Source organism: Polyodon spathula, chromosome 23 (assembly GCF_017654505.1).
Source record: "Polyodon spathula isolate WHYD16114869_AA chromosome 23, ASM1765450v1, whole genome shotgun sequence".
Taxonomy (NCBI): Eukaryota; Metazoa; Chordata; class Actinopteri; order Acipenseriformes; family Polyodontidae; genus Polyodon; species Polyodon spathula.
In genome coordinates this window covers 5,685,169-5,712,410 of record NC_054556.1, presented here as the reverse complement: position 1 = coordinate 5,712,410, position 27,242 = coordinate 5,685,169, and the positions used below count along the sequence as shown (strand labels likewise).

Here is a 27,242-nt window from a genome sequence, read left to right as displayed (position 1 = left end):
TACAAAACAGTCTGCACTGTAAATGTTTATCACATTACCATTTACTTCCCATCTCAGCATAATTATGTGTGCCTTTTAAAATGTTTACAATATCAAAACCCCCATGGGTACGCATACCCCCGGTTGAAAACCCCTGGCATACTGCATGCAGAGACATCACTAGGCAAACATTTTGTCTGTCAGCATGAGCCCTACTCACAGCTGTGAATTGCCTAATTTAAATTTCAGTGCCAGTTGCAATGGCTGAGCCCACTAATTCTCAATTCACTCAATATCAGTCTCCTGCCTGGATTCTAGTCAAATGCAGGATAGTGCCTTTCCGCTGTACCACCAGGCTCCCCAGTGAAAAGCAAACCAGAATATGTACTGTAGACTGCAGGTCATTGCACCACAACATCTGCTAACGTTTCATAATTACACTGTAAAATAAATTGAAGAGCACACTTACTGTAGTTTTACATTGCTGGGATTGCTTTGTAACTGTGTTCTATAGTACTAGGTGATAATGGAGTTTTTGCTGTATATAGGCACTGAAGTTAAACAGTAGCTGTTTACAGGAATGCAGGTCAACCTTCAGAAGCATACAGATTGGTAGCAGTCTTTAGTCTCCAAGCATGCCTGTCGGCCTGTCATGACATTGCTTTTAGCACCAATAAAAAAAAGGCTGTTGTGTAGGTTGTGCAGATTGAAGCTTTTTCTAATTAGTAAGACAGGTTTCTAATTTGTAATGCAAGTTGACCAATGTGGTAACAGAGAAGAGCCTTTTGTTTTATTTGCTCAACACTTGAAAGCACTGTTGATGGAACCTTTGTAATGGATTGAAATGTGAATCTACTTGAGGTTACTAAAAAAAAAAAAAAAAAAAAAAAATGTAGAATAGCATTTACGCTAGCATTTATTCAGCATTTAGGATTACCTTCTGTTATTTTAAAGTAACCCTATGTGATAGTTCTTGCAGGTAAAATTGTACTTTTATGGCACACAGTGTTTCACAAAATAAATAAATAAATCTAATATTTGAGTTTCGTAATAAGTTAGTAATAAAGTTTGACATTTCTTAAATTCTGCTCCAGCGAAATTGTGTAAATTTTGTAAATAAGGTATTTTCACAGATCACAAACCTGCAGTATTATAAACTATCAATTATAAGAGTTTGCATATAAATGACAGACTATCAGATCTTCAATCATTATCACAGGATGACGGAATTAATCAGCTGTGAAAGACAGTAATTAAAAAAAACAGTTGTGTATTCAGAAGTAACCTATGCATTATTAATGATGTTAACTAACAACATGTTTTAATCCCTGGGGTAACCGGAACCTCACGCAGTCTACTTGAATTGCACAGCAACCCAAAGTAGAAGCAGTGATTATTATGACTGAAAGATACAGATACAGATTAGAAAAGAAACATCTTATAAGGTCTTATCCTTGCTGGAACGTGTGCAATGTCCACAGGGGTTTTATAAACCTAGATTGATGAATGGATTGATATATGGACTATCTTAAAGCCATATTCTGTCATTTGTAATTCCTAGGAAGCAAAGGCACACTACACTGTACTGCCCAAAACCTAGCCAACAGAAACCAATTCAGATTTCCTTCATCAAATAAAACAAACCGAAAGTACGTTTGAATTAAATAAACTGTCAAACATGTATTAAAGAAAGGTATTGAACAATTTCAAACATTGCTCATTTTTCCAGTTAGTGAAGTGTGCTGCCCAGACACTTTATTAGGACCTGTAATAGCGGGCCACCATTTGCCCTGATCACAGTCTTAGCTCAATGTGGCATAGACTCCAAAAGGTGTTGGAAGGTATCTCGAGGGATGTTAATCCATTCATTCATTAATATTTCAGACCTGACAAGCCTTTCTAATCCTCTTCCTTTATCCATCACTAATGTTTTGCGAACACATTCCCTTTGTTTTTTCATTAGTGAAACGCTGAAAATCGATGTCCAGCATGACTGTCCTTGCACCCACTGTGTGTATATATGGTCAGTGTGTGTTTGGTTATTTATATTCATAGGCACTATACATATTGGTTCTTTTTCCAATTTTTTTTTCAGCCTGTTTCCCTTCATGATATACAGACCCTTTTCTTGCTTTAAATATTCTCAATTAAGTTAATCAATTGCTTCCAAGTGTGGGTGCATCTCGCTAATGAGCAGAATAGGAAACAAAATAATGTCTTATACTTGAAGAGAGTGTGGTATTGCCTGCACTTTTCTACATTGTTTATGAATATGCTTTGTGCTTCGTTCTCCTCTTTTAAAACACCCGTACAGCAAGTTTAGCTTCACTCTTAAAAATAAGTAAATTATATGCCTGATATCTTTTTAGAAATGTACCCATTTAAATCTCCAGTGGCCATAAGTTGTGTTAGTTGATAAGGATATGGCAAAACAAAGATACAAATAATATAATGAGTACCATATAATGTGTTACGCTTGTCAAATACACACCATTGCAAAACAAGTTTAGCTCAGCCTAAGGGTTACATGTTTTTGCTATGGGAAATAAATGTCACAGCGGGGGGGTGATTTGGAGGTCGGATGTTTTTCTTTCATTAAGTCTACAACAAGATTAAAATTAAACACTAAAAATCGAAGAGGCCTAGGGACTAAGATATGTTAAGAACATTACAAACCAAATATCCCATTAATGGAATGATGATTCATTCGAATTACCAATTATAATGCAGGATTATGGGGTTGGCTTTAAACATTAGTAGAAGTAATGTCATTAGCATTTTTAATGAAATTCCTTTTGACAAAATGATATCGCTCTGGATTGAAAGAAAGAGGATGCAACCAGTATGTGTCGTTCACTGTTACACCCTTGAGCTCAGATTTCTCCTTGCTGCCCAGCTTATACTAAAGCACTTTAATAGGGTGTAATTTAATTACCAAGTTTGGATTTCTTTTTTTTTTTTCATTTTCATGGTGGATTAGGATTTGGGTTCATAACTTAAAAGGATAATTGTTCATTGCCAACTGAAAGTCTGGTTTACAGTTTTATGTTTTGGAAACAGTTGTGATACATTGTGTAATGTTGATATGTCTTAAAGGAAAAGTGGCTTTTATCTTTTGTCAATGAATAATACTGCTTTCATCTGTTTTGTAAATATGTAACATCTGCATGTTGAGAATCGTAATATACTAAAAAATATACACTGACGTTACTTTGCTTCATAATAAGTGAATATATTTTATTTAAAGTGAATTCCATAAAGTGTAAACAGAAATAATAGAAAAACACCATAGTGTTCCATTTAAAGTTGAATGATGACATGATGTTGTCTCCCGACGATGATGAGTTTTGTCAGCAACTCTTGGTGACTAAATCTGTTTGTGTGTTCGTTCATGAGAAGGCCAATCCTTGATCTGTAGATGTGGCCACAGGTGCTGCAGGTGAAAAAGGTTGATGGAATTACTGAAATGGCCTTTCTTTTCTCACTCTTTTCCTTCCTTGTGTTTGCTCCCTGCCTCAAGCTGTCTAGGGTCATATCCTTCCAGCTGTGGGTATCGATGTTACACGCACTAAGATTTGGTTTAAAGGTGTCCTTGTATCTCAAGCGTGGCCTTCCCTGTGATCTTTGTCCATTCTTCAGTTGACTGTAAAGCACAGCATTGGGTATGCTGGTGTCCTCCATCCTTTCGACATGTCCAGCCTACCGAAACTGGGCTCTCAGCACCATGCCTTCCACACTTGTGATTTGACACCTTTCAAGGACCTCTGTAGTGGAGGTTTTGTCTTGCCATCGGATTTGGCTGATGAATCTCAGGGAGTGCTGGTGAAACTGCTCAAGTTGCTTGAGGTGTCTGCGGTAAAGTGTACCACTGCCTGGTATATTACATTACATACAGTATAAACAGAAATAATTGGAACACACCATAGTGTTACATTTAAAGTTACACTGTACAATAGAGTACATTAAAAATTACACAGAACCGGTACGGCTCTGCAATGTTCTCCCTTGTTCTTGTGTATTTTGCAGCAATGAAGAGATAACAGCTACTGTACTGCACAGAGTAAGTGCAAGAGTATATTATAATGTATAAGAGAATACAAAAAATGTTTAAAACAATGATAGTATTTAAATTGTCTTGCTCGCAAACATTTTATGTTTTACAGTATGTGTCTTGCGGCTCTCAGCCATATAAAAATGTTGATATCCGGCGCGTAGGGTCAGGAAGTTTGGCCACCCCTGACCTAGAATAATAAACCACTTTTATTGCATTATATACTCCACCTAATGATTATGAACCCTTATACATCCATATTACATTATCTTCAAAGTTGGCTGTATTCATTTGTATAACAGTAACTTTTCTTTCTTTCAATATTTGCACTTACCGGATTCTGACGAGTCAACACTGAACGATCCCCCCTCCCTTCCTAACATTTAGCTAAGAGATACATTTTCACCATTAAGAACCATGTGCAAAATAATGCCTAAGGGGAAATATCGCAGTTCACGTAAATAGAAAAACTGCTCTGTGCATTGAATGATTCAGGGTTAGGGTTAATCTTCGGTTCAGATAACAAAGACGTGGAGCAGTTCAGCGGTTTCAGATCAGGTGATACAGACACTGCAGTCTAATTGATTACGCTTTCCTGTTGTTAAGATACAGTCCATATTTTGGATTATTTTATTTTATTTAGATACTGATAAGAGATTGTGAGGCACCATTGTTTTCTATTGGACATTTGAATGCTACAGTGCCAATCTGGATTTTTATTTATTGCTTCGTGTTGTATTTTCACATTGGACACTGCAATTTCTTACTTGCAGAAATTATGTAATGGCCTTTATTGTAGTGGACCGAAAATGTCACATGTTTATATAGTTTTTTAAATGTAGCGACTTGTGATTTTGTATTGGACACTGCAACTTGAAAGTTATATGTTTGTTTTGTGAAAAGATTTGAAATGAAAAAACAGTGGACATAATGCAGCAGCTTTGAATTGTATTTTGCCAGTCATTAAATCTGTTAACTGCACTTCTTGAGTCTTTATTGTGACTGTGTGCTGGGCTCTACCTCTACATTAAGCATGTCTAATTGTAAATGTAATCTATCTATCTAATGGTAAGGATGTTCCTCCTGCAATACTGCCTTTAATTTCAACCCTTCCTCAGTCAACCCCCCACCCAGGCTTTTGCCTTAATGATAACTTTTGCAAGGTGCACCTTTTGCATGGAGCACCTTTTGCATGGAGCACCTTTTGCACGGAGCACCTTTTGCATGGAGCACCTTTTGCACGGAGCACCTTTTGCTTGGTGCACCTCACTAATGAGAAGAATAGGGAAAAATAATGTATTGTATTTGAATTTCAAATAGGGTACAGGGCAACTAATTCCAAATTGATAATGTGCTGCCTACCAATGAAACCTGAATTTACAGCTGCTACAGTAAGTGCAAAAAAAAAAAAAAAAAAAAACATAATCACATTTTGATTTTGCTATTATACAGTCTCCATTAGGATTCAGGGTGGAATCAATAATAGCTTCTTTCTAGATTTTCATTTGGTTTAAATCTATCTTCTGCAGAAGCCAGTACTCATTTACTCTGTGATTATGTTCACAGATTATTCATAGTCTGAGAAGCAGTATCATTCAACATAATGACAAATCTCAACTATTACCTGCAGCACAAAAAGAAAAACTGCACATATTTAAATGTGTTAATATGATTTCTCCAAACATACAGAGGCAACCGATGCATGTACAAATGAGAAAAGGACCACACTGGCTATAATTGATGACCATTTTGGATGACCCTTTACAGGTTTTTGCTTTAAAAAAAAATACCTTGTTTTAATTTGAATGCACAAAGATATAAACTTGTGTATATGATGGGTTTAAAAAATCATAAGACCTATCAGCATTTCAATTGGATGGGTATTTATAGGTAAATAAAAACTAATGTTGTAGTTTTTCAGATTTTCCAGAAAGCTGTATCAATCCCGTCTTCCAAAGGATCGGCATGCTGTTTTATTTAGATTTCCACTGCGTGTTGGATTACTGTTACATGTTAATTCACCACTATATTAATTAACACAGCACTACATGAAAATGCATTTCATTGCTGATGTTATTGAACATGTGTTTTATCACAACATCCTACAATAGTATACAAAATGTGCAATACCATTAGTAGTTTTTTTTTTAAAGCTTTAAACACAACTGTGATTTCCAGTGCTAACAAAATACATATTAAAAAAAAAGAGCGATATTGATGTTGAGCGCATGACTTCATTTATTTAAATTTAGATATTATTCATTATAACTGTGTGTGTGTGTGTGTGTGTGCATTTGCGGTAAAAATCTCAAATACATTGTGACCAACAGGGGGAAAAAATGTGTGCTCGACTGAGACACAATTCATCAGCTGAGTGAACAGAGACCTGTATACAAATATAAACATTATTTTTCACTTATATATAGATTTGTTCAAATAAGATGGGAAATAATTCAGGCAGACCGCTTATATCACATTAATAATTAAATCTGCTGCTGTCACCACACCTCATTATTTGGTGAGGTATGTAAGGTCTTGCAAAGATACAGTATACTGATGTTGTTTATGATTTAGTGATGATGAATTTGCTAAGCGATGGGATGCAGAGATGAAACTGAAGAGTAACAACAGTGGCTTTGTTATTTTATTACTATTTTTTTTTAAATTTTATTCTTAATGATTCTGGACAATGTATATATGAAAGTTCATTTTCCAGGCACTACAGTATTTTTAAGCTACCTGTGTCTTTGTTTTGCCACCAAATAATAACTGAATTATATATCTCTAATCCAATATGCTTTTAAAAAAATGTTAATTACTAAAGTAATACATTCTGTAGCAATATTTAATTTCAAAATGTCAGTTTCATACATATTTATGAAGGCATTGATTTATTCCCAGTGTACAAATGCTAACAAACAGCATATTTGCTGTTTAGAATGACCTTTCATAAGAAATCTGATACACACCCAGTTAAATGGATATGTGAATAAAAACAGCAGCCTATGAAAAGCTTTCACCAAAAATCAGATGCCAGCCTATTTCCTTCAACAAGTGTCTATAATAGTGGCAAAGCTGGCATAAAGGCAGCTACAGTACAATGGTATGAGCCATTGGTTATAGGTACAGTAACATTTTCATACCAATGGCATACTCCTTTGAGATCCACTGAAGTACCATTATACCATATCACTTGTAGTATACTGCAATATTAGGACCAATGTGCAATACTGGACCATTGTACTATCACTATAGCACTAGTATAGTATTCCTGAGACACTTGGCCGTGTTATTTTGTATTTTGGGTTTATGAATTTGGGTTTACAACAGACATCTAAGTGACATGGCAGTGGGTGTCATTTTATGGTAATTAAGGAGGGGCTATTCTAATATTTCTGCTGGCACTCATTGTAAGAACCGTACTATATATAAAACATGCATTGTATTCAAAATGGTGTTTACATTAACTTTGTAAGATGTTAGAATGATAATATAGAATCATTCTAATTGCACTTCCCTAATCCTGGCCACCCAGGTTTACAGCAGGTGAAACTGGATCATACTTCTACTTCCAGTACTACTCATTTATGTTATTGTGTTCCATGCAATCACCCTTCCTCAGCAATGTGGTATTCGGTATCAATAGCTTCACTGTGAATTTCAAGTTCAAATAAAATATGGTAAAAGGTGTATGATTCTTAACTCCAAATGAATTTGATATTATTATAAAAATAAAGCATTGATGTACTGTAGGTCTATGCCTTTTTCCTGGCTGGCATTCTTTTTTTTTTTTGCACTTAGTTGCATTGGCCTTTATGTTATTTGTTCTGAAGTTGTTCAATAAGCATTGCTTAACACAAGATTTGCGACAGGATTACAGGAGATAAGGAAGTGATAACGGAGCCTTATTCCTTGTTCCTGTGTGATATTTTTTACATTGTCATAAATTCCCTGACAACGTATAGTGCCTTTGAGGATTCATTCACGTGCTGTTTGTTTTGAGCAGTGGGGCAGTCAACATATAACATCAAACCAAATCCCTCAGCACAATTTAAGTAGCAATGTTCTTTTGCAGCTTAAGTCATGGGCTGAAATACGTTTCTTCAACCACACCAGAATTACTGCATTCATGATTTTCTTTAGATATCCATGGCTGCACATTGGACCTTCCCTTTGAGACCATCAGCTACCTTTGCATCTGTTGTTTACCCGGTTCTGCATAATATAACCTACTGAAGCGTGTCATCACTAAACTTACTGCAAACTGGATTGTCAATCATAATAGCCACACTTAAGATTTTAATAAAACTCGTACATGAGTGACATCATTCATCGCTCGTTTTCTTTCAGTAATGTGTATTGATATTTATGTATATTTCACTATTTAAACAGTCTTCTGCATTTTATTAGGCAGTTCATGGATTTATTTTGGTGTGTGTGAGTGAATGTTGCTCCTGTTTCATACAGACTTTCTTTCTGAAAAATGCCTTTCAGTGGTGTTGATCATTTACCTCAGTGGTAGTGCTTTTGGTGTTCTGTTTTTTTGTCAAAATTAACTTCCTTGTCAATCTTAGATTACTTTTTAAATCGTTTGTGTATTTTATTTGTGTCTGTTTCATAATTACTTAATACACCATAACCAAAAACAGATTAAACTAAAAATAGCTTTAATTTAACAGTGAAACTTTGTTCGTTTTGTTTGTTATTTCCCTGTGTGTTTGTTAAGTTTAGAGCTCTTCAGAAATTTTCTGAAGTGGTTACATTGATGAGTTTTTCATCTCATTTACAAAGCCACTGAGGATTTTATTTAAGGAGACATCTTGGCTGGCTGTTCATGCAGAACATTTTAGGATGAAAAAAATAATAAAACAAATCTTAAAGGACCAACAGATACAGCTGGATATGAATACTTCTAGGAGAGAAAGAGAGGTTTCAAATTCAAAGCTTGATTGCTTTAAGCACTTATTTTTCCAATGCCCCCCAATGTACATATAGGTAGCTATAGAGCTACCAAAATAAATACTAATCTAATGTATTAGCATCCCTTCATGGGCCTCACATTTCCTCATTTGAAAGAGGCACGATCTCTGTTACCTAATTCTGATATTAATGGAATGTGTGATATTCACTTAAGTTTATATTCTGTACAGGGAAGAAAGAAATATGTTCATCTCATTAATTAACTTGTAGCTGTCTTGAATTCTGTCCGTCTCTCTCTCTTTCTCTCTCTCTCTCTCTCTCTCTCTCACATTTTTCAACACCTTCATAATCATTCCTTCAGTGGCATGCACTGGTAAGAAAGGTAACATGAGCTACAGCTCAATTAGTGATATTTTGCCAAGCCAGTGAGTCTGTATTTAGTTAATACCTTGCAGGTTTCCCCAAAGGTTTCAGGGTCTGAGTTACAACACTTTTTGAAGAAGTGAAAACAAGTAGTTTTAGGAACTAATTAGTTGTCAGTGCTTCAGAGGCTTGACACGTTGTTATGTATCAAAAAGGCCATGGAGAATTGTCACAATATATGCGACTCTGGGAGTTTGGCCAGGGTGTTTGGTGAGCTACATTGATTCAGTGATTCAATTCAATGAAAACTACAGAATTTATAAATAATGCACTGTAATTCAATTCAGCCTTCTCTTTTAGCAGAGTGCACTGCTCTAGGAATCTGGAGACCAGGGATCTATTCTCAGTTTCTACCTCTTGTACTGTGTTATGAATACTGCTGTACCTTCCCAGCAGCTTTATTAATTTCCAAAGATATGGTAAGTATTACGTGAAAATAATCCACATCACAGATATTTAAATACATGTGTATACTTGGAGACATGTTTTTTGTCCTATAACTTTACATTTTAAAATAACTTGATAACAACAGTAATGAATAATTTATGTGCAGTCACAAACAGATGAACCGAATAAGTGAGGATGGAGGGCTTAATGCTAAAAAAAAAAAAGATGTTCTTCATTTACAAACCATGTGACACAAAATTATTTCTACTGGCAGATATTATAATCTAGTTCAAATGGGTGGACTACAGGTACTGTAAATGGCATTTTGTGTGACAGACTGTGGGGAAAGTAAATCATTACTCTTTACATTTTCTTTAGAGTAAGACTGCAAGAAATTATGGAGTCAGCAAAAGAAATGCAATACTATTACAAAGTGATAATACCAGATGAACACCAAGGGTAAAAAATATAAGTTTGAAAGTCCTTTAAGAAACGTCATAGTGTGTCATTATGTTGTCACTTAAGGTTTGTCCATAGAATATTGCATATACTGTTATGTGTCTAATCATATCTCCCATATGAAATAGCTGATTGTGTTCACACAGATTGTAAAATCACTTTTGAATTTTGGAAAGAAAATCCAGCAACAAAATAAGAGTGGTTTGTTTTTTTCCTCATCTTGGCTATGTTTTATTTCAACATGGGAATGGAATGAGTGAATCTTATTTTTTATGTAGATTATATCTTTGCTGTGCAACCTTACCAGGTAAAGATGCACAGTTGTCAGGTGGAAGTCTGATAAATTAAACTCATTATGTTGAAGAGAAACATAGAATATGAAAAACACATACAAGTGAGAACTGCACAAACCTTGCAACATCACATAGGTTTCAGAAGAGTTTTCAGCATAATTTAAATCTCTGGAGGATTACATAGTTAATGCTTGTCATTTCTATGCAACCAGAAGCCTGATAATTTTATTGGAATTCAACATTTTGTTAACAGTGCAGTTGTGAATAAAGCACAATATTTTGTAAACTGTACACAACTGACAGAACAATACATATAATTTGTAATTATATTATATTTAATTAAAAATAAAATACTGAGCTGCTAAATACAGATAAAGCAGAATAATCGGTGTGTTAGAATGTATCTTTAATTTTCTTCAAATGTTTTTTCATGGGAGGAGAGTTCTCCAGTATATAAAGAGAAGAAAATCATTTTAGCTTAACAGTTTTAGCAACTTTTTTTTTTTTTTTTTTTTTTTTTTTTTTATTTACAGAAAATAAAAAGTGTTACTTTTTTTAATTAAAATTCTTAGCTTACATGAAGTGTGAATATTGGCAAACAAGCATCAAATAAATTATGGAGCAGGAGACAAGTTGATTATAAGACTGAAAATGATTTTAATGGGAAATTGCATGTGTAAGATGAAAGACATTTGTTTCCTTTTATACCATTTCTTACATAGTGTTCGGAGTAAACAACCATGCAGAATACAATTACATCAACCTGTCACATTTCTTTTTAAGCATGATTGGTTTGACTGGGCCATTGCAATAACTGGACATGTCAAAATAAGCCTTCTCCTGTAATTTTTTATAAAGTACAATGTGATGTTTTAAAATACAGAATCATGTCCCCATGTTAATGGTCCTATACATTTATGCCTTAAAGATGGAGGCAGCAGTGAATTTTTAAGTATTTTTAGACACGTAGTCTCACTGGATCTCACCTTCCTGGACATCAGGAGACCTCATCAATTGTTGTGCAACCTTTTCCAGGTCTCAGGGTCAACCAAGGCTAGGTGATCGATCATTGACCGCTGAAAATGTGTTGTGAGAGAGGCAGTAATTATCCTATCGAATTAGCACAGATTTTAGACTCTAGAATTACAGCAAGGATTGAATATCAAATCAATTGCCTATTTTCACCTGTAGAACAACCTTACTAACCATCTAGAGAGCTCACTAGATAATTAGAGGAGAATTGACACGCTTCCCAAATAATCCGTTCCGTATACATATCACAAGGGAATTCGTTATACGTAATATGTTCCTTACGGAATGCCCTTTACTCAAAGACGACAACTGATGGTTCTACCATGTTGTGGTCATTTACTTCCATTGATGAATATATATATATATATATATATATATATAATATATATATATATATAATATATATATATATAGATATATATCATTAGTAAGGATCACCTATTTAGCTAAAATCTGAAATATATCTGAAAGAAATGTATTCAGACATTAAACTGAATGTCTGAACCAGTTTTTTTTTTCTTTATTGATTTGTTAGTTGTAACGTACCGTATTCCTTCGAATTTAAGGCACGCTTTTTTAAACATTTTTTTCGTTCTCAAAAATATCCTGTGTCTTAAATTCGAGTACAGTAGTGATTCGAATACAGCCATTTTCAAAGAAGCATCATTAGATTCCTGAGGAATTCAAAGATAAGCTTTTACAATTTCAACATTTCTAACAAACAGTACCAGCTTGGACAGATCAGAAATGCTGATCAGACCCCCGATTTGATTAACCTCAATTGTATGTTGTTGGTTAACCACTCGGCACAATTTTACAAGAACACATGCACTGCAGCACATTACCTTTTGTACTTTATGCATATCTAGGCCAAGCAAATGTAATATTTAGGACAGGTGACAGTGCAGTAATAATAATACATGCATTTTCATTATACCTTGTTAAACATACTTTCACTATGGTAGACCTTTAACAAAATGGATCACAATTAACATGACAATTCCAAGTCTTAACATGTCAGTTTTATAGAGCTTAACAAGTTACCCTACACATGTTCTCAAGAAGGTGATAAAATGTCGGTCTTCTGTGTTGCATGTGTAAGCTAAGGTTGCACTTTTTCTTGTTGAGTGAATTAAATTAAAAGTATTAAATTTATACTTCCCTCACAGACAAATGCTATCTGTCAGCTGCAGACTCATCTACGGGTGCACCAGAACGATTGAAGCACCCCAGAGTTCGCAGACTTTTTGACGCAGTAAAGTTAGTGTCGACTTGTGACTAGGGTTGCCAACAGGCTCCACAATCCTGGGACACTTCGAGGCAGAACAGGGTTTTAAAATTGCCTCTAAACTGAATGAAGTGAATGTGTAACTCGGCTCCAATATATCTGGTAAAATGAATACTGTTGCTGAATTACTGAGAGCAACAAACAAGTAAAACTGATCAGCTGTTCTCCACATTGCCTCCGATAAGACGTACGGAACAGCTGAGCAACGCTACTGATTTGATTGGGAGAGTAATTGCATGTTACGGGTGGATTAATATTAATGAAATGAAAATAAATAGCGACATTAACTTATTAGTGACTCAAAATATATATATATATATATATATATATATATATATATATATATATATATATATTATCTAATATATATATATGATATATGTTATTATATATTATACTTAGAAGAACAATAATCAAATAAAAATACATTGTATTCATTATCGTTATTATTATTATACAATTGTTTGCTGCGCATTTTATTTAAGCACCAGTATTCATTTTAGCAAAGGTTAATTTATGCTTCAACTTCATTCAGTTTAGGGGCAAGATTAAAATCCTGTTGTTCATGTTTATGAACTTCTTCTAGTCAGAGTTCCTCAAAAGCATGCTCTATCGAGCTTCGCTGGCTTGCGACCATGCGACAAATGTTGGATTTTTTCAATATCATCCGACCCTGTGTGTTTTGCTGTCACAGACGCACAAGAAAAGGCAGTACAACTTTTTTACAAAGATACAGCTCGAGGCATTTCAGATGATGTCATTCCGACCGTCAGAGACCACTGACTGAGACCAACAATTGGGTTGCAGTTGGAGGTATAAACCAACCTTAACAGTCCTTTGCATTAAACCTTATTCGGTTGATGCTTACCAGCCAGTAAACCTTGCTAAGTATGGTTGCAATAGAAGAGAATAAACCGCCTCCAATGTACACTCCCCTTGGTGACCATTTAAGTCAAGTTTCACTTTATTTGACATGCTGTATGTATTACTAGCTATCAGTAACTGCAATAAGAATATCACATGTGTTATTACCATAAAGGACACTATACCTTTGGATCTTGGTAGTGATACAATTATATTTATATAGTGAGTGTGGGAGGGAGCTACAGGATAGAGTCAGTGTTAAAAATGGATTGTGGGCACCTGACATTCAGGGAAAACACGTTCTACTCAAACTTTAAAGCAGTAATTTGTCACTTGAAGTTGTGAAAAATTGAATTGGTTGTTTAATAACCTGTGGTAACCCCATTTCTACCCTGAACAGCATATAATAAAAGCCCCAGAAGTCAACCAGGCCATATTTTCATTAAGTAATGGCCAAAATGTCAGGAAATGTAGATCTCTAACATGACCCTGGGACTGTTGCCTACCTACCACAACATCTCAACCCATTACAGTTTGTTAAATTGTTCTGGATGAATCAAGTTGACGAGCTATCTCTAGCACAATTCTTTTAAGATATTGCTTGTTTTAGTTGGCGCGGCAATTGAAAATAAAGCATGCTGTTCTGTTTGTTGACCTTGAATGCTTTCTAGTTTCAGAGATACAGTCAGGTGGGTAATCCGAATGGAAAGAAAGAGCAGATAGATTCTTTCTATATGACTATCTCCTAATGAGTACACATTACATTCCACTTGGGCCTAATCAGCACACAGGGGATTTGATGGGCTTTCGACAAGCTGTCAAAGGCTTGCAAAGAGCTTGAATTTTTTTTATTATATACTTTTTTTTTTCTTTTTTAGTAATTTGTAGCTTAGACAAGTTTGTTTACTTGGATACAAAAAAAAGAGGCAATCTGTTTATATTTCTGTTTTCAAGGCTTCTTTTTCTTCTGTGTTAGCAGGGTCAGATTGCCAGCAGGCACAGCATGTCTCAAAGAAAAGGAGTTGGAACACTATTAAAATTATTTCTGAAAAGCAGGTGCCCGTCTGGAAATAAAACTAATAATTTAGCTGCATATACTTTTTTAGAAGATCTGTTGGGGGGGGTGGGGGAATAGTTGTATGACACTGGTACCATTTTTATAAATTGCCAAGATTACTAATGCAGCATAATCTTTGGGTATGCTAAATTCACGGTAGTATAAATACCATAGCATAACACATTTTAATTAAGAATACAATTGCTGTTGTTGACAGGAGCTGTCTTTACATAGACCGGTTATAAACAAGTTGTCTATGACCTGTTAAAACTCATATGTAACTGGCAATGGTGGTAACGTTATTTTGTTATGTGTCCTTTGTAACTTAAAATTTGATATTTGATAGGAAATGATTGACTGTATTTGTGTGCTGCGACTCTAAAAAAGCATGTACTGAGGCAGCCTACACTTCAGAAGTTATATACAGTAGTATGTGTAAGTTTTCTTTTTTTTATCACAAATGGCTAATATACCCAATAATCATTTTAAACAGTTGGATACAAGCGTGCTATAGATACAGTAAAGAGAGTTCTCTCTACAGTGCCAATATAATTGGACCTTTGGGAGACCTTTTTTGCAGAGACTAAGGTGCCCATTTCCAGATATATTTTCTTGTGCTAACATTGATTCTAAAAGTGATCTTCCAGACAGGTTGGGTGGCACGGTATATTCATCCTGATATAGACTAGTGGTTTCAGCCAGAAACGTAGTGTGGGGTCTGCATTTGAATAGTTGGTATAAAACGTCTTCGCTGACTGCTTTTTAAACATGCCACAGGTTGGATTGTCTGAACATGTTACATTTTAGCTGCCCATGCTGCAGCTGCTATAAATAGAGAACTTCAGTTTGCGCATCGATATTTGTTTAAACAGCAATGCACTTCATTATTTGACAGTTGTAGTGTTATATTGTAGGGGGCTTTATTGCATTTAATAGATTTATTAGCTTGAATCGTAATTTTGCAAGTTGTTTCCTTTAACTGGAATGACTTTAAGTATTGTTTCATTAGTGATTGATGTTCAGATGCTTTTCAGAGTCTAAGGTCAATCTTAGGGCATGTCCTAAAAGAACGTCTTAAACAAACTGTAAAGTTTTCTGGATAATTTTAATTTAAAATTCCTTGGCTGAAGAACAATAAATCAGATGAAAATTGTTATCTGAAGGAGCCAAGCATACTGTACAAGAATTATTTGTTACCTCTTTGCATTCTACTAAATAAATATATAAAAAAAGAAACATTATTATCAAGCTTAAGCTAATTAGACTAAGTCTGGATAAGTCTGGCATGCCAGATTGTGGTAGGTAATTATCTATACTGATTAAAAGATGTTGCGCATAGAGAGCAGTGAAAAAAAAAAGGAAAAGTGCATTTAACACAGCCAGTGAGAGTGCATGATTATGAAGTCAAGCACATGAGTGGTGACACAGATACCCCACTCTTAACAAGCATTCTACCAGCTGTGTGGCAAAAGAGCATTGGGTTGAAAGATAGGAATATTGAACCTGAACGAGGCGCTTGCTAGATGGCTTGGCTGTCATCTTTCTAGGAGACAACACAAACTCACCCACCGTTTTTCTTTTTTCTTTTATGCAGATTACAGTGGAAGCCCATATTATTCATACAGTATAATGAAACCTGTCTGATCAGGAGAGCCCAACCCTAATCACAATGCATTTATGTTGGTATGGGATTTAACATGAACAAGTGTGGAGTTCATCATTAAAAAAGTTGACTACATACTACATCAAAGCAAGTGCTTACTATATAATTGTTAATCGTAGAACTTGAACAGTTTGTGTTTCTCTTTATTCTGTTCAGACATGCTTTTGTCTAAGTGTAAAGGAGCAATCACACCGGACGCGCGCCGCTCTGCAGTTGGCGCAGACCACTGCTCACACCGAACATCGCAGGGGAGTGGCAGGGGAAAGTCAGTGGGCGGTCTGTTGTCACGGCTGCATGTACAGTGCCTTTTGGTTGCCAAGCAACAAACAGTAAATGCCAGTGGGAAGGGAAAACTCTTTTTATAAAGAAGACAAAAAGCATCATAATTTCCCCACAATTAACCAAAATTCCAAGCAATTGTGTTGTTTAAAATAAAATTGTGTTGCTTTTAAAAATTGAGATATTTTCATTCTTTTGTGAGTTTTGTCTGGTTTGCTGGGTATAGGCAAAGAAAGTGTGAGCTTAAGGCAACATTATACATTGATGTTATTGAGCATTATCATATACACATGATTTAAAAAATGCAACTACTGCCACCCCATCATATCAAACTTTTGGGAGGAACAACGAACAGCAACCAAAAAAAAAAGATAATTGCGATCACCCTGCTCTGACTGGAGAAAGAAAAAATAATGTAAGGTCACTGTGGGTCCAAGACAAGAAAAGAAAAAGGTACGGCGAATATCATCGGCTGATACAGGAGCTCCGGTTTGATGAAGGCAGATTTCAGACCTACTTAATGTTATATTATACAACTCTGGAAAATCTGAAACCAGAACCACAAGCTTTTCCAACGTTTTATTTATTTAATTTGTTTTTATTTCTTCCTCGCAAAGGAGCCTCCTACTTTCCCCTGATTGGCTGCTGGCAGTTTACATCACGGCATGGCAAAAGTTTAAAATATGTTAACTCCAGAGCGCCGCTTCACATGACTGTGTGTGAACGCCCCTTAAGTAATGATCGCTATATATGAAATGCCTAACAGAAAATGAATTACAAAACATACTACAAAAGAAAGATGCTCCAAACACTAAAATGGTGACTAAAACGTCACTTTTACTGTTTACTGACTCTCTGATATTCAATTAAATTCCTCTTAACAAAAACAAATATGACAGGCGGGATATAAACTGGATTATGCAGCAGTCAGCAAACCAGACGGAGGCAGAGAAAAACTTTAACTATGCGGTTTGAACTACAAAAACACTTTCTGTTATTTACTTATGTTGTTTATAGGTCAATATATGTCAATATTTATTTACGTATGCTGTAACAACTATATTTAAACTAAATATATAAAGTCGTATTTACTGTCCAACCTTGCCTCACTTATTTTCTTGACTAATTCATATATTAAATATGTACTGCAAAATTAAATGCCCCTCGGGAAGACTAATGTTACCTCCAGGGTGCAATTTCATACAGCCTCATACGGCCTGCGGCTTCGGGCATTATAGCCCCCTGTCGGTAACGATAGTCTTGATTTTCCTCTATAGCTCTCCTCTCCAGCACATATTTCTCTCTCTCTCTCTCTCTCTCTCTCTCTCTCTCTCTCTCTCTATATATATATATATATATATATATATATATATATATATATATATATATATACACCTTGATTGTTTCAATGAGAGTATGTTGTAGATTTTAAATGCATATACAGCCTTGTTATCCTCTTATCCTCTGCCAGTCTTTTCTGAAGTTTTATAATGTTTCCTTGCTTTAGTGCTTTAATGGTTACGAACAATGTAGAATTCTCCTAGGAAAGGCAAACTCAGTATCTGTAGGAGCACAATGGATCCTCACGCTTGTCTTTTTAAATTATTTTGTACAGACATGATTGACCTAGAGCATTACATTTAAAAGCTATTAAAATAAGTCAAGGTTATGACTTCGAGGCAGATAACTTATTTTTCTTTTTTTCTCATTACTTGAGTGTTTTGCAAAATGTCAAAGATGAGCCAAGCAATTTATTATATTCTAGTGAAGTTCTCGGTTGATATTTTTTATAATTGCATACATTTACTTGTGGCAAAAGTAGTCACACTGCATGATTTCTGACGTGACCTGACAATTTAAGGTTACATTAGTATTGGCAGTAGACAGATGTCTGCAACAAAGCATTTCTTCTGTTTTTCTGTTGGTCAAAGTCCAAAGACCAGAGCAAAATATTTTTTGAAGTGGCTCTGTGATTCCGCAATGTGTTTTGATCAATAGTGAGAATGACAAGAAAATTACACTATTTAGAAAATGTATGTAAATAATAATTACGGTGTTATTTAATTATTTTACTTTATTAGTTGACATTCACGCGTTAAAGTGAGACAACCCGTTAAATATATATCGACATACAAAACATTTAATACATGTCTGTTACATTATTAATACATTAATTCAACACATCATATGATTGGGAGAACTGTGTTAAATCTATTCCCCAAAAATTCTAACAGCGTTGCATCCTGTGTTGTACATACTGTTTTAATTACTGCTGTTTTACAGGACGGATGTCATTTTCAAGAGAAACTAGTAGGTCTATCATTTCTTCTTCATTTATTAATTAGGCCAGTTGCTTTGTGTGTTGCTAGAGTGGGAAAAAAATGGTAAATACAGTATAATTGTAAACCTCGAAAAACTACTCACTTCTAAATCTTTTGTAGTCATCTTTGTATTACTTTAGTATAAATACATGTTAATTTGGATTCATATGTTGTTTTTTTCTGACTTTATGTGAATGAAAAGACACACATTTGCCTGTTTTCCTATTGGAAATAGTGATATTTTGAAATATCACTGTCCTGGTCACAAAAGCCAAGTTTGTGAGGAATAATAGCCATTTTCTATACTTTTGAGGCATAAGCAATTAGGAAATAACACTTACTACCCAGGAACAAAAATTGTATTACATAGTGTTATTGATCCAACTGTGCGCACTGGGATATTCAAACACTTGGATATTATTTTGTCCCCTTTCCCTAATCTATGCATTTGTATTACTTTATCTCTAACTTCTGTAGAATGCTCTTTGGTCTTCATTTTCATTCAGATTCACAGCCTTACCAATGATCCTTCAACAGTGGGGTTTTTATCCAGAAAATGTGACAGCAACTTTAATGGTTCACAGGTGGAGGTCAATGGTAAGGTAATTGTGTCCTTGTTAGGGCAATTTCTTTCATCGGTGCAAACTTGGAGCTTCCACAGCACAGGGGTTGAATACTTATGCAAGCAAGATATTTCAGTTTTTTTATTTTTCTTAAAAATATTTCCCAACATAAAACCAATGTCACCTTACAATAACTGATTCTGAGTTTCAGTGTTTAAAATAAAATATCAAACAGAACCAAATTTCAATGTACCATTTGTAATTCGGTAATATGAGAGAATTGGTCAGAGGTCTGAATACTTTTGCAAGGCACTGTGTGTGTGTGTGTGTGTGTGTGTGTGTGTGTGTGTGTATATATATATATAGTAATTAACTTCCTGTTTAAGAGTGTACTGCAGTGTTCATTGGATCACGGGTTAGTTTGAGGTGATAGCATGTCAAAATGAATTGATAGGGTGAAGGACAGACAGATGTAAAAAAGAGTGTCTTCTTTATTTTTACTGTCACAGGCACATTGTTAGCATGTCTTTGTCACCTGCCCCTTGTTACAGTAGCATTGATGCTGCCAACTCTAAGTGTCCTGCTGTAGGGTGATTAATGATGACTGGAGGCTGGCAGCACAGGCACGCTAAACACCTGGCTGCAGATGTAGCCTGCAATGGAAGAGCCTGTTAAAAAACAAGCAGCCCTCCTGACAGTAGACATCTTTCACCCTTTTGATTATTTGCTTTTATCCCAAACACAACTGCATGAAGACACGTGTGGTGCAAACACTGCTCTTGTTTGTATCCAGCACTAGTAGTCTTACTGTCCTTACAATGCAAGGTGCTGCATTTTTATTTTGATTCTCAAAGGCCTTTGCTCAAAATGTTCATTGGCACTAGAAATTTGGTGTAAAAAAAGCTTTGCGAATCTGGCCTTTGGTCTCGTACAGCCAAATTGTGAGAGGTGTGAAGCGATGTGTCTGTTGCTATATGGTGTTGGGACACGCACATTATATGGTACCATTCAGAAAACAATCACTGGTCGTGTGGCTGAGCTTTCCTTAAGCTAAAACAGATATAGTTGACTGTAATACTGCAGTTACTGCACTGTGGCTGCAGTTAGACACCAAAATGAGTCATACACCACAGAGTTAGTATTACAGTTAACGTTATTCTGTCCATGTGTCTGTATAAGAACACCTGACCTTTAGTCCAAGTCACACAATACAAGGAAGTGCAAATCAAAGTCCAGCTTACAACATTTCGAAATAACATATCCTCCAGCATAAAGTTTCAAATTATGAGAAATAATTTGATATTCTCCCAACCCCCAAACAAAGCGGTAATAGCAATTCAACAGAAAATGTAACAGCTTTTGTAAAATAACATAAAGTTGTTCTGTCAGGCTCACTGGCATTCCAACTCAACAGGCGCTTAGCCAGAAAACAAATGCTACTGAAGGTAGAACATTGCAGGTGTTTCTACTGTTTTGAATAATCCAGGCTGACAGTGTTTAGTTTGGTGGGAACAGAAGCTTGTAAGACTGGGGTTTATTTTATCTCAAAGCATGAGGTCCATTCTATCAGTAACGCTGTGCTTTGGCAGAGATGTATCATATAAGTAGCCATTTCTGTTCATCAAAAAAAAAGAACTGGAATGTGATGAACAAAAATATATTGGTTACTGGTGCTATAAAAAGTGTGTGTGCTTAGCAACACGCTTAGCAACAGGGGATACAACTGCCATTACTTTCCACAACCAACCAAGAAGAGTTCCTATTGCAAACCTACACTATGGCAGCCCATTCACAACAATGGACTAACAGTCTTATTGTGTAAAGTTGTGTCTGCTTTGTTTGCAGTAGTGTAATAAAACTGGGGCAAAGATGGCATTAAAATGGTTAAAACTCCACCCACTTATTTTTGCTTCATTTGGTTTTATGGTACATGGTTTAATAGGCGCATATTTTGGTACATTAAACACCTTTACAATATTAGGTTTTTCAGTATGAGGGAAGATGTCAGACAATATTATATGACACATAAAGTAACTATACTTTGATGATGCTTTGAGGAAAAAGTAGTTTCTTGTATTTCTTGCTTATCTGTAAGATGACCCAATGGGCAGGATTTTCAAAAGGTCGTAAATGATAACCCCAGCGTTAATCAACAAGACGGTATGCAGCATTGATTTTGGCATTTTCAAGTGGTTGCTATGCCTATTTCATTATTAAATAATCTTGCTAATATGATTTCTGAAATTATGTTGATTTACAAAAATCATGTTAATATCTTAACGAGCAGTGCTTCTGTTACTATTTCTTTTGTTTTCGTTGGAATTTAAAAGGACATCTATGTTAATTGTCATCATTTATTAGGATCTAATTTGCACTTGGAAAAGGAGGGTTTTAATCAAGGAAAGAGTATATTATTCACCTTGAAACAGAAATGTAACAGACCGTGTCTGTGACACCAACTATACAGAGAGAGAGAGAGTATAGCCGGACCATGGTTAATGTCTTATAGACTACCGTACCTAGATAATTAAATATTTGTAGTTATGAAAATATTTAAGCCTTTTCTATATTTGTGGTTATGAATGAGATTTATTCACTTGTTTTGACAATTTGCAGCCTTACAGAACATTTGTTGTATTGCTAAAATTATATACCGATATTTGCTCATAGTGTAATGTTACAGAAATTATCAATGCAACTGTAGTATATTATAATGTAAGTACATTATATGACAACAGACCTGTACTGTAGATTGTATTTGACTTATACAAATAAAAACCTAAGAGTAAATAAAGAAAGCTTGGTATAGAAAATGGCATGCTAGATATTACAATAAAGTTTCCTTACAGGCAACAGATCATTGACATGTACATGCCTAAATGTATTTGCAATGTTGTCAGACTCCCCCCACACTTTCACATGTCTGTATTCATATACAATGTTCTTATAATACTGTAAGTGTTCAGTGGCTACTTCTAATCATGTTGAGTTTATTTATCGCGGAGGCGAGCAAAGAGTAGCCTATCAGCAAAAACGCATTCAACATGATTATCACCAAACAATTATAAACAAATTGCATATTATGTTAGGGAGTAATTTTAAAAGTGTAATAAATATATAATGAAGTGATACTTATTTATCTACAGACTACTAAAATACATACAAAAATAGATGTCAACATAAGAAAAATAAATTCCAACCAAGTCTACATAGATGACTTACCCCCCCCCGCCCCGTCCAAAAAAAAATAAGGTATTTTTTTTTTCTTTTTAACCAAAAAAAATTGCAAAGTGCCCATTAAAATAGTTGTATACAGTAATCTGTGTCAAAATGTCCCCCCGAATGAGGGTAAATGACCAGTGTTTTTTTTTTTTTTTTTTATCCATGCCGTCCAAATTTTACCCCCACGCCAGATAATCGTGAATCTGCATTTTATGTGTGAAGTGTTCTAAATAAATGTACATTCTGGATGACAAAATGCACAATTTTAAATTATGTTTACAAATTATAGACAGAGTAGATGTTCCCATTATTTTTATTTTTTTGGCTGCATGCTTGCTTTAGAAGAACTGTCTGCCTGTACGCTACTAGTTTCCGTAACAGTGAATTATGCTTCTATTCTTTTTATCTGAATCTCATTAACATGCACCTTGATTAACAAGTTCCCCTTAGCTAGTTGTTGAGACAGGAAGTGATGTACTTGACCTACGACAATTAAGCTTTTTAACAAGAAATGCGTTCATTAACTACCTCATCGACTCAATTTGAAAGCATTAATGGAGTCATTTTATGAACAAATTTTGTTAGAACATTAATTGCTACTAAAGCTGTTGTTACCATACAATGAGTTCAATACAATAAAACTGTTTTTTGAACACCCCCCCCACACACACACACCCCCAAAGTGTGTTATAAATATGCATATCTGTATGTTTGGTAGCCCGATAATAATTTATTGGGTTTTATAGAAAAAAAGACACCAAGGTCAAAAAACAGTAATTTCCCTTGGGAGAAGAAAATGCATAATGGGCAAAACCATGTCGTTGATAATGCATTGAGGCCTCAGAAACTATGATTAATACTATTACGGTTGAAACATAATACATAATCTTCATTAGTCGAATGAAAGGTTTTGGTCGTGCTACTGCATGAAGCCCTCTGTATATTAAAGGAAAGAAGTATATCAGCATTTGCTTTGCATCCATGGCCACTGCCAATTGAATATTAAAACAGTATCAAAATGTGAATCTTTGTCTGGTTCAGTTTCCTTCTTTGTCAGCTACAATTCATTAACATGCTAAGAGTAACTATTTTTACAATCTCGATAAAGGAAAATAATGCCACAGGAAGAACATGTCACAATAGATGTTTTTCCTCCATGGTTGCTGGTGCATTGTAATGCTCCTGCATAAATTGTTGCAAGTGGGAAATTGCTCTTTCTATGTGCACTTACTGTCAGCTTTCTTGCAGATCATCAGTTAAGTAAGATATAAGATATCATTTTTTTAATGATAAGTAAAGGGGTTTCTTTGTTCTTCGGCATGATACGTTCATCGTCTCCCTCTTCTTTCTCCCCTGCTGTGTTTCATGATATATTTCAGATATATTTGTCATATTGCTTTTTTTTTGTATTAAGTTTCCCCGATAACTGCTTGCATTATATATTCTAATTTGTTATACAACAAAAATGCCATTTGGTCTATGAGTAGAAATTGAATTAAGCCAAACAAGTTTTTCACCACAAGCTGCAAAGTTAAGTATAATTTACATGGATTGGAATGTCATTATATACACTAGAATCACCTGTAGGACACTAACCCTTTGTTATTAAACTAAATAAATATGCATTTGTATCTTTAAAGTCTAATATTTAGTAACTTTTTTTTTCTGGTAACAAAATTAAAATAATGATTTTAGTACTTTTGTTTGCAGTCTCAGCTCAAGAAAAATTTACAGCAGGCAACTTCAGTAGCATGTACAGTATCAGCTTTTGCTTGTGCTCTTTGAGCGTGTTCAGTGCCTTCAGTATTTACTCTTACCCATTATATACTAGTTTATTCAGATATGTTTCTTCTTAGCCCTCCAGAAGCTGTGACAGGTCACATCTACTGGTTTTGCTGTAATAAACACGAATCCCACTACTTGGTGGTTAAACAGTGCTGCCATAGTGTTTTTTGTTGCCTGTGCTTCTGCAGTTTACATAAAAATCAATAACGGGTAGACCTCCCATTAATGCTTAATATGACCTTAGCTCAATCAGGACAAGTCATATGTGACTGGACATATAATCTATCCAGAACATCTGGCTTGATCAATGTCTCTAGTTAATATTTGGTGGGGCCATGCATTTTAAATCTAAAACATACTACAGTTTATCAGCTGCAGACTTTTATGATAATAAATACCTTTTACATAATATGGTGCCAGCCTATATCAAAAACAGGAAACGGTTACGTTGCTGGTAACTCATGTTCGAGATACCCAAACAAAACGCAAAAAAACAAGAATACTAAGAGGTGAGACCCTAAGAAACATGAAAAAAGAAGATCTGGTTTTCTTGTTCCAGTACACTCTCTCAAAAATGGCCAATATTTCAACAGCAACATTGATTTATTTACGCTTAAGGCAGACAAGGATTGCACAAAACTAATAAGACAGCAGACAAACTACAATACTTTTATTCGTACTTCAGGTCTTTATTGATTTCACAGCTCCAAAGACAATACACTGTCAAACAAGGCAAAAGTGAAAGAAATAGCCATGTGTTAAAAAACCATGGCCTTTTATTCATGAGGACACATTTTTAAATCAAAATGGTTTTGTCAATGAATATTATGCAACATTCAAAATGTTGTGAACAAACTGGTTTTAGATTAGCACATGTGTTTTAATGGTGTTACTGTGTTAGATGGGGACTGTATCATGTATTTGCTATTCTTTGTTATTTTTCCCCTACTCACTGAGAAATTGCATGCACATACAAAACGCTTTTGCTGATCATGGTGGGAATCAATTAGTACAGCTTACGCTAGGCTTGATTACAAATGACAGTGGAAAATATTAAACTCTGTTCCTTCGTGTATCTTTTAACAGCTCCAAGAGCATGATAAAGAAGCAGAAGACATTCCTGCCAAGTGGAGATCAGAAGAGGAAATGGCAGCGGAAGCAGATGCTCTGAGGAAATATTTTAACTAGATTCCACCCCAGTAGGTTGAAGCTGAAAGCATTATACAGTGAAGAACTGTATAGAAATCGTACTACACCATGCATGATTCAAAGCACAGTGTATTTCAACAGTTTTCTTTGCTGGCTATTAAATGTCTATTAAAAGACATCTGAATTTCACTCCTCGAACCAGTCACAAACTACTGAATATATGTGTCCAATTCATTTCAAGAAATGTTCCTTATGAAAAATCCCGGAGTTCAAATTACCACACTCTATACATAGAATAGAAAAGCATGACAGCCCACTAAATTGTTACATTTAAATAATGTGGGTTTTTTTGTGTGTATTTGTTTTTTTTTTGTTCCCCTGTAAAATACATTGTAAAATGTATATTCTGAAACACGTGGAATATTTTTCCCACCTAAAAATGTCATATTTTGAGTGATAAAAATTGATATTGTCTAGCTATATTTCTTCTGTATATGAATAACAACAACCTTCAAAGTGATAAATTACAATCAAAATTTAATAATGACAAATTACTGAATGATAGGACCTTTATGTAGAAATCATGCTGTGCCTCTGCACTTCCATAAATCTTAACTATCAAAAATTGAACTTTTGAAATACAAATCTCTCACATTTTTGTTTTTTTCATCAAGATGAAATCTGTATTTTTAATCATGTCAAGACATCCTCCCAGTTTTGAGAACTGTTAAATATTGTAATGTAGACACTAATGCACCATTCCTCTTTTGTTTGTATTTGCCACCAGGGTATTCAGAAATCAGAATTGGTGTGATCCAGTTATGCAAGAGCAGAAAACATCAGCCAAGCTTCCTTTCCGTTGTATGTGACAAATATAAAGGTGTTTGGTGTAACGTTTATTATACTTTAGGGTCCATCAGAATTGAGTTTCTGTCATGTGACTGACAGTTTATATTTAAAGCTGTGCAGTTTTTTGTTCCTTGTGTTTTGTAACTGTCTGAAGTGATTGGTGGCGACAGGTTGTTGTAAACTGGCTTAACATTGGTTAAAACAATATTCTAAAACACAAAGTGTTTCCTGAACTTACTCACATACAATTTTAATAGGTAGCAAGGGACTTGTTACTGTTCATATGCACACCACAACTAATCCTTCCTCTGAATTAATCCATTTCAAATATTTGAAAAGCACACATCATTTCAGGTAACGTTAGCTGCATAAACATTTGGTCTATATCCTTGGTTTTTGGCATTTGCACTCATGCGCAGATCAAACAGAATGTGCTGTCAAATGCATTATACGTTGGTCTAGGTTTTTAAATAGGCAGTTTTACAGGTATAGAGCAAAATGTAAAAATAAATGCAATGCACAACTGATTGGAAGATCTCTGTGTTGATAGAAACCATTGATTAAACAGGTACATGCACAGAAAGACAGTGCCTAGCTTATCTCTTTAAAATATGCAGCCTTGCCTTGTATTGCTTTCAGGTTGTGATTCTGAAGTACA

General features: G+C 35.0%; 1 protein-coding gene across 5 annotated transcripts in view; it reads left to right on the top strand.

Annotated features, from left to right (window-relative positions):
* LOC121298480 (bis(5'-adenosyl)-triphosphatase-like) overlaps positions 1-26,801 on the top strand; it is a 220,925-nt gene extending 194,124 nt beyond the window's left edge. For 4 of the 5 annotated variants that reach the window (XM_041225610.1, XM_041225607.1, XM_041225612.1 and 1 more), the window contains one exon: positions 25,673-26,801. In XM_041225610.1, the coding sequence (XP_041081544.1) occupies positions 25,673-25,774 (102 nt within the window). In that variant the 3' untranslated portion in view covers positions 25,775-26,801. The remainder of the gene's footprint in view (positions 1-25,672) is intronic. The other variant, XM_041225611.1, reaches the window with a different exon arrangement.
* Positions 26,802-27,242: the final 441 nt, after the last annotated feature.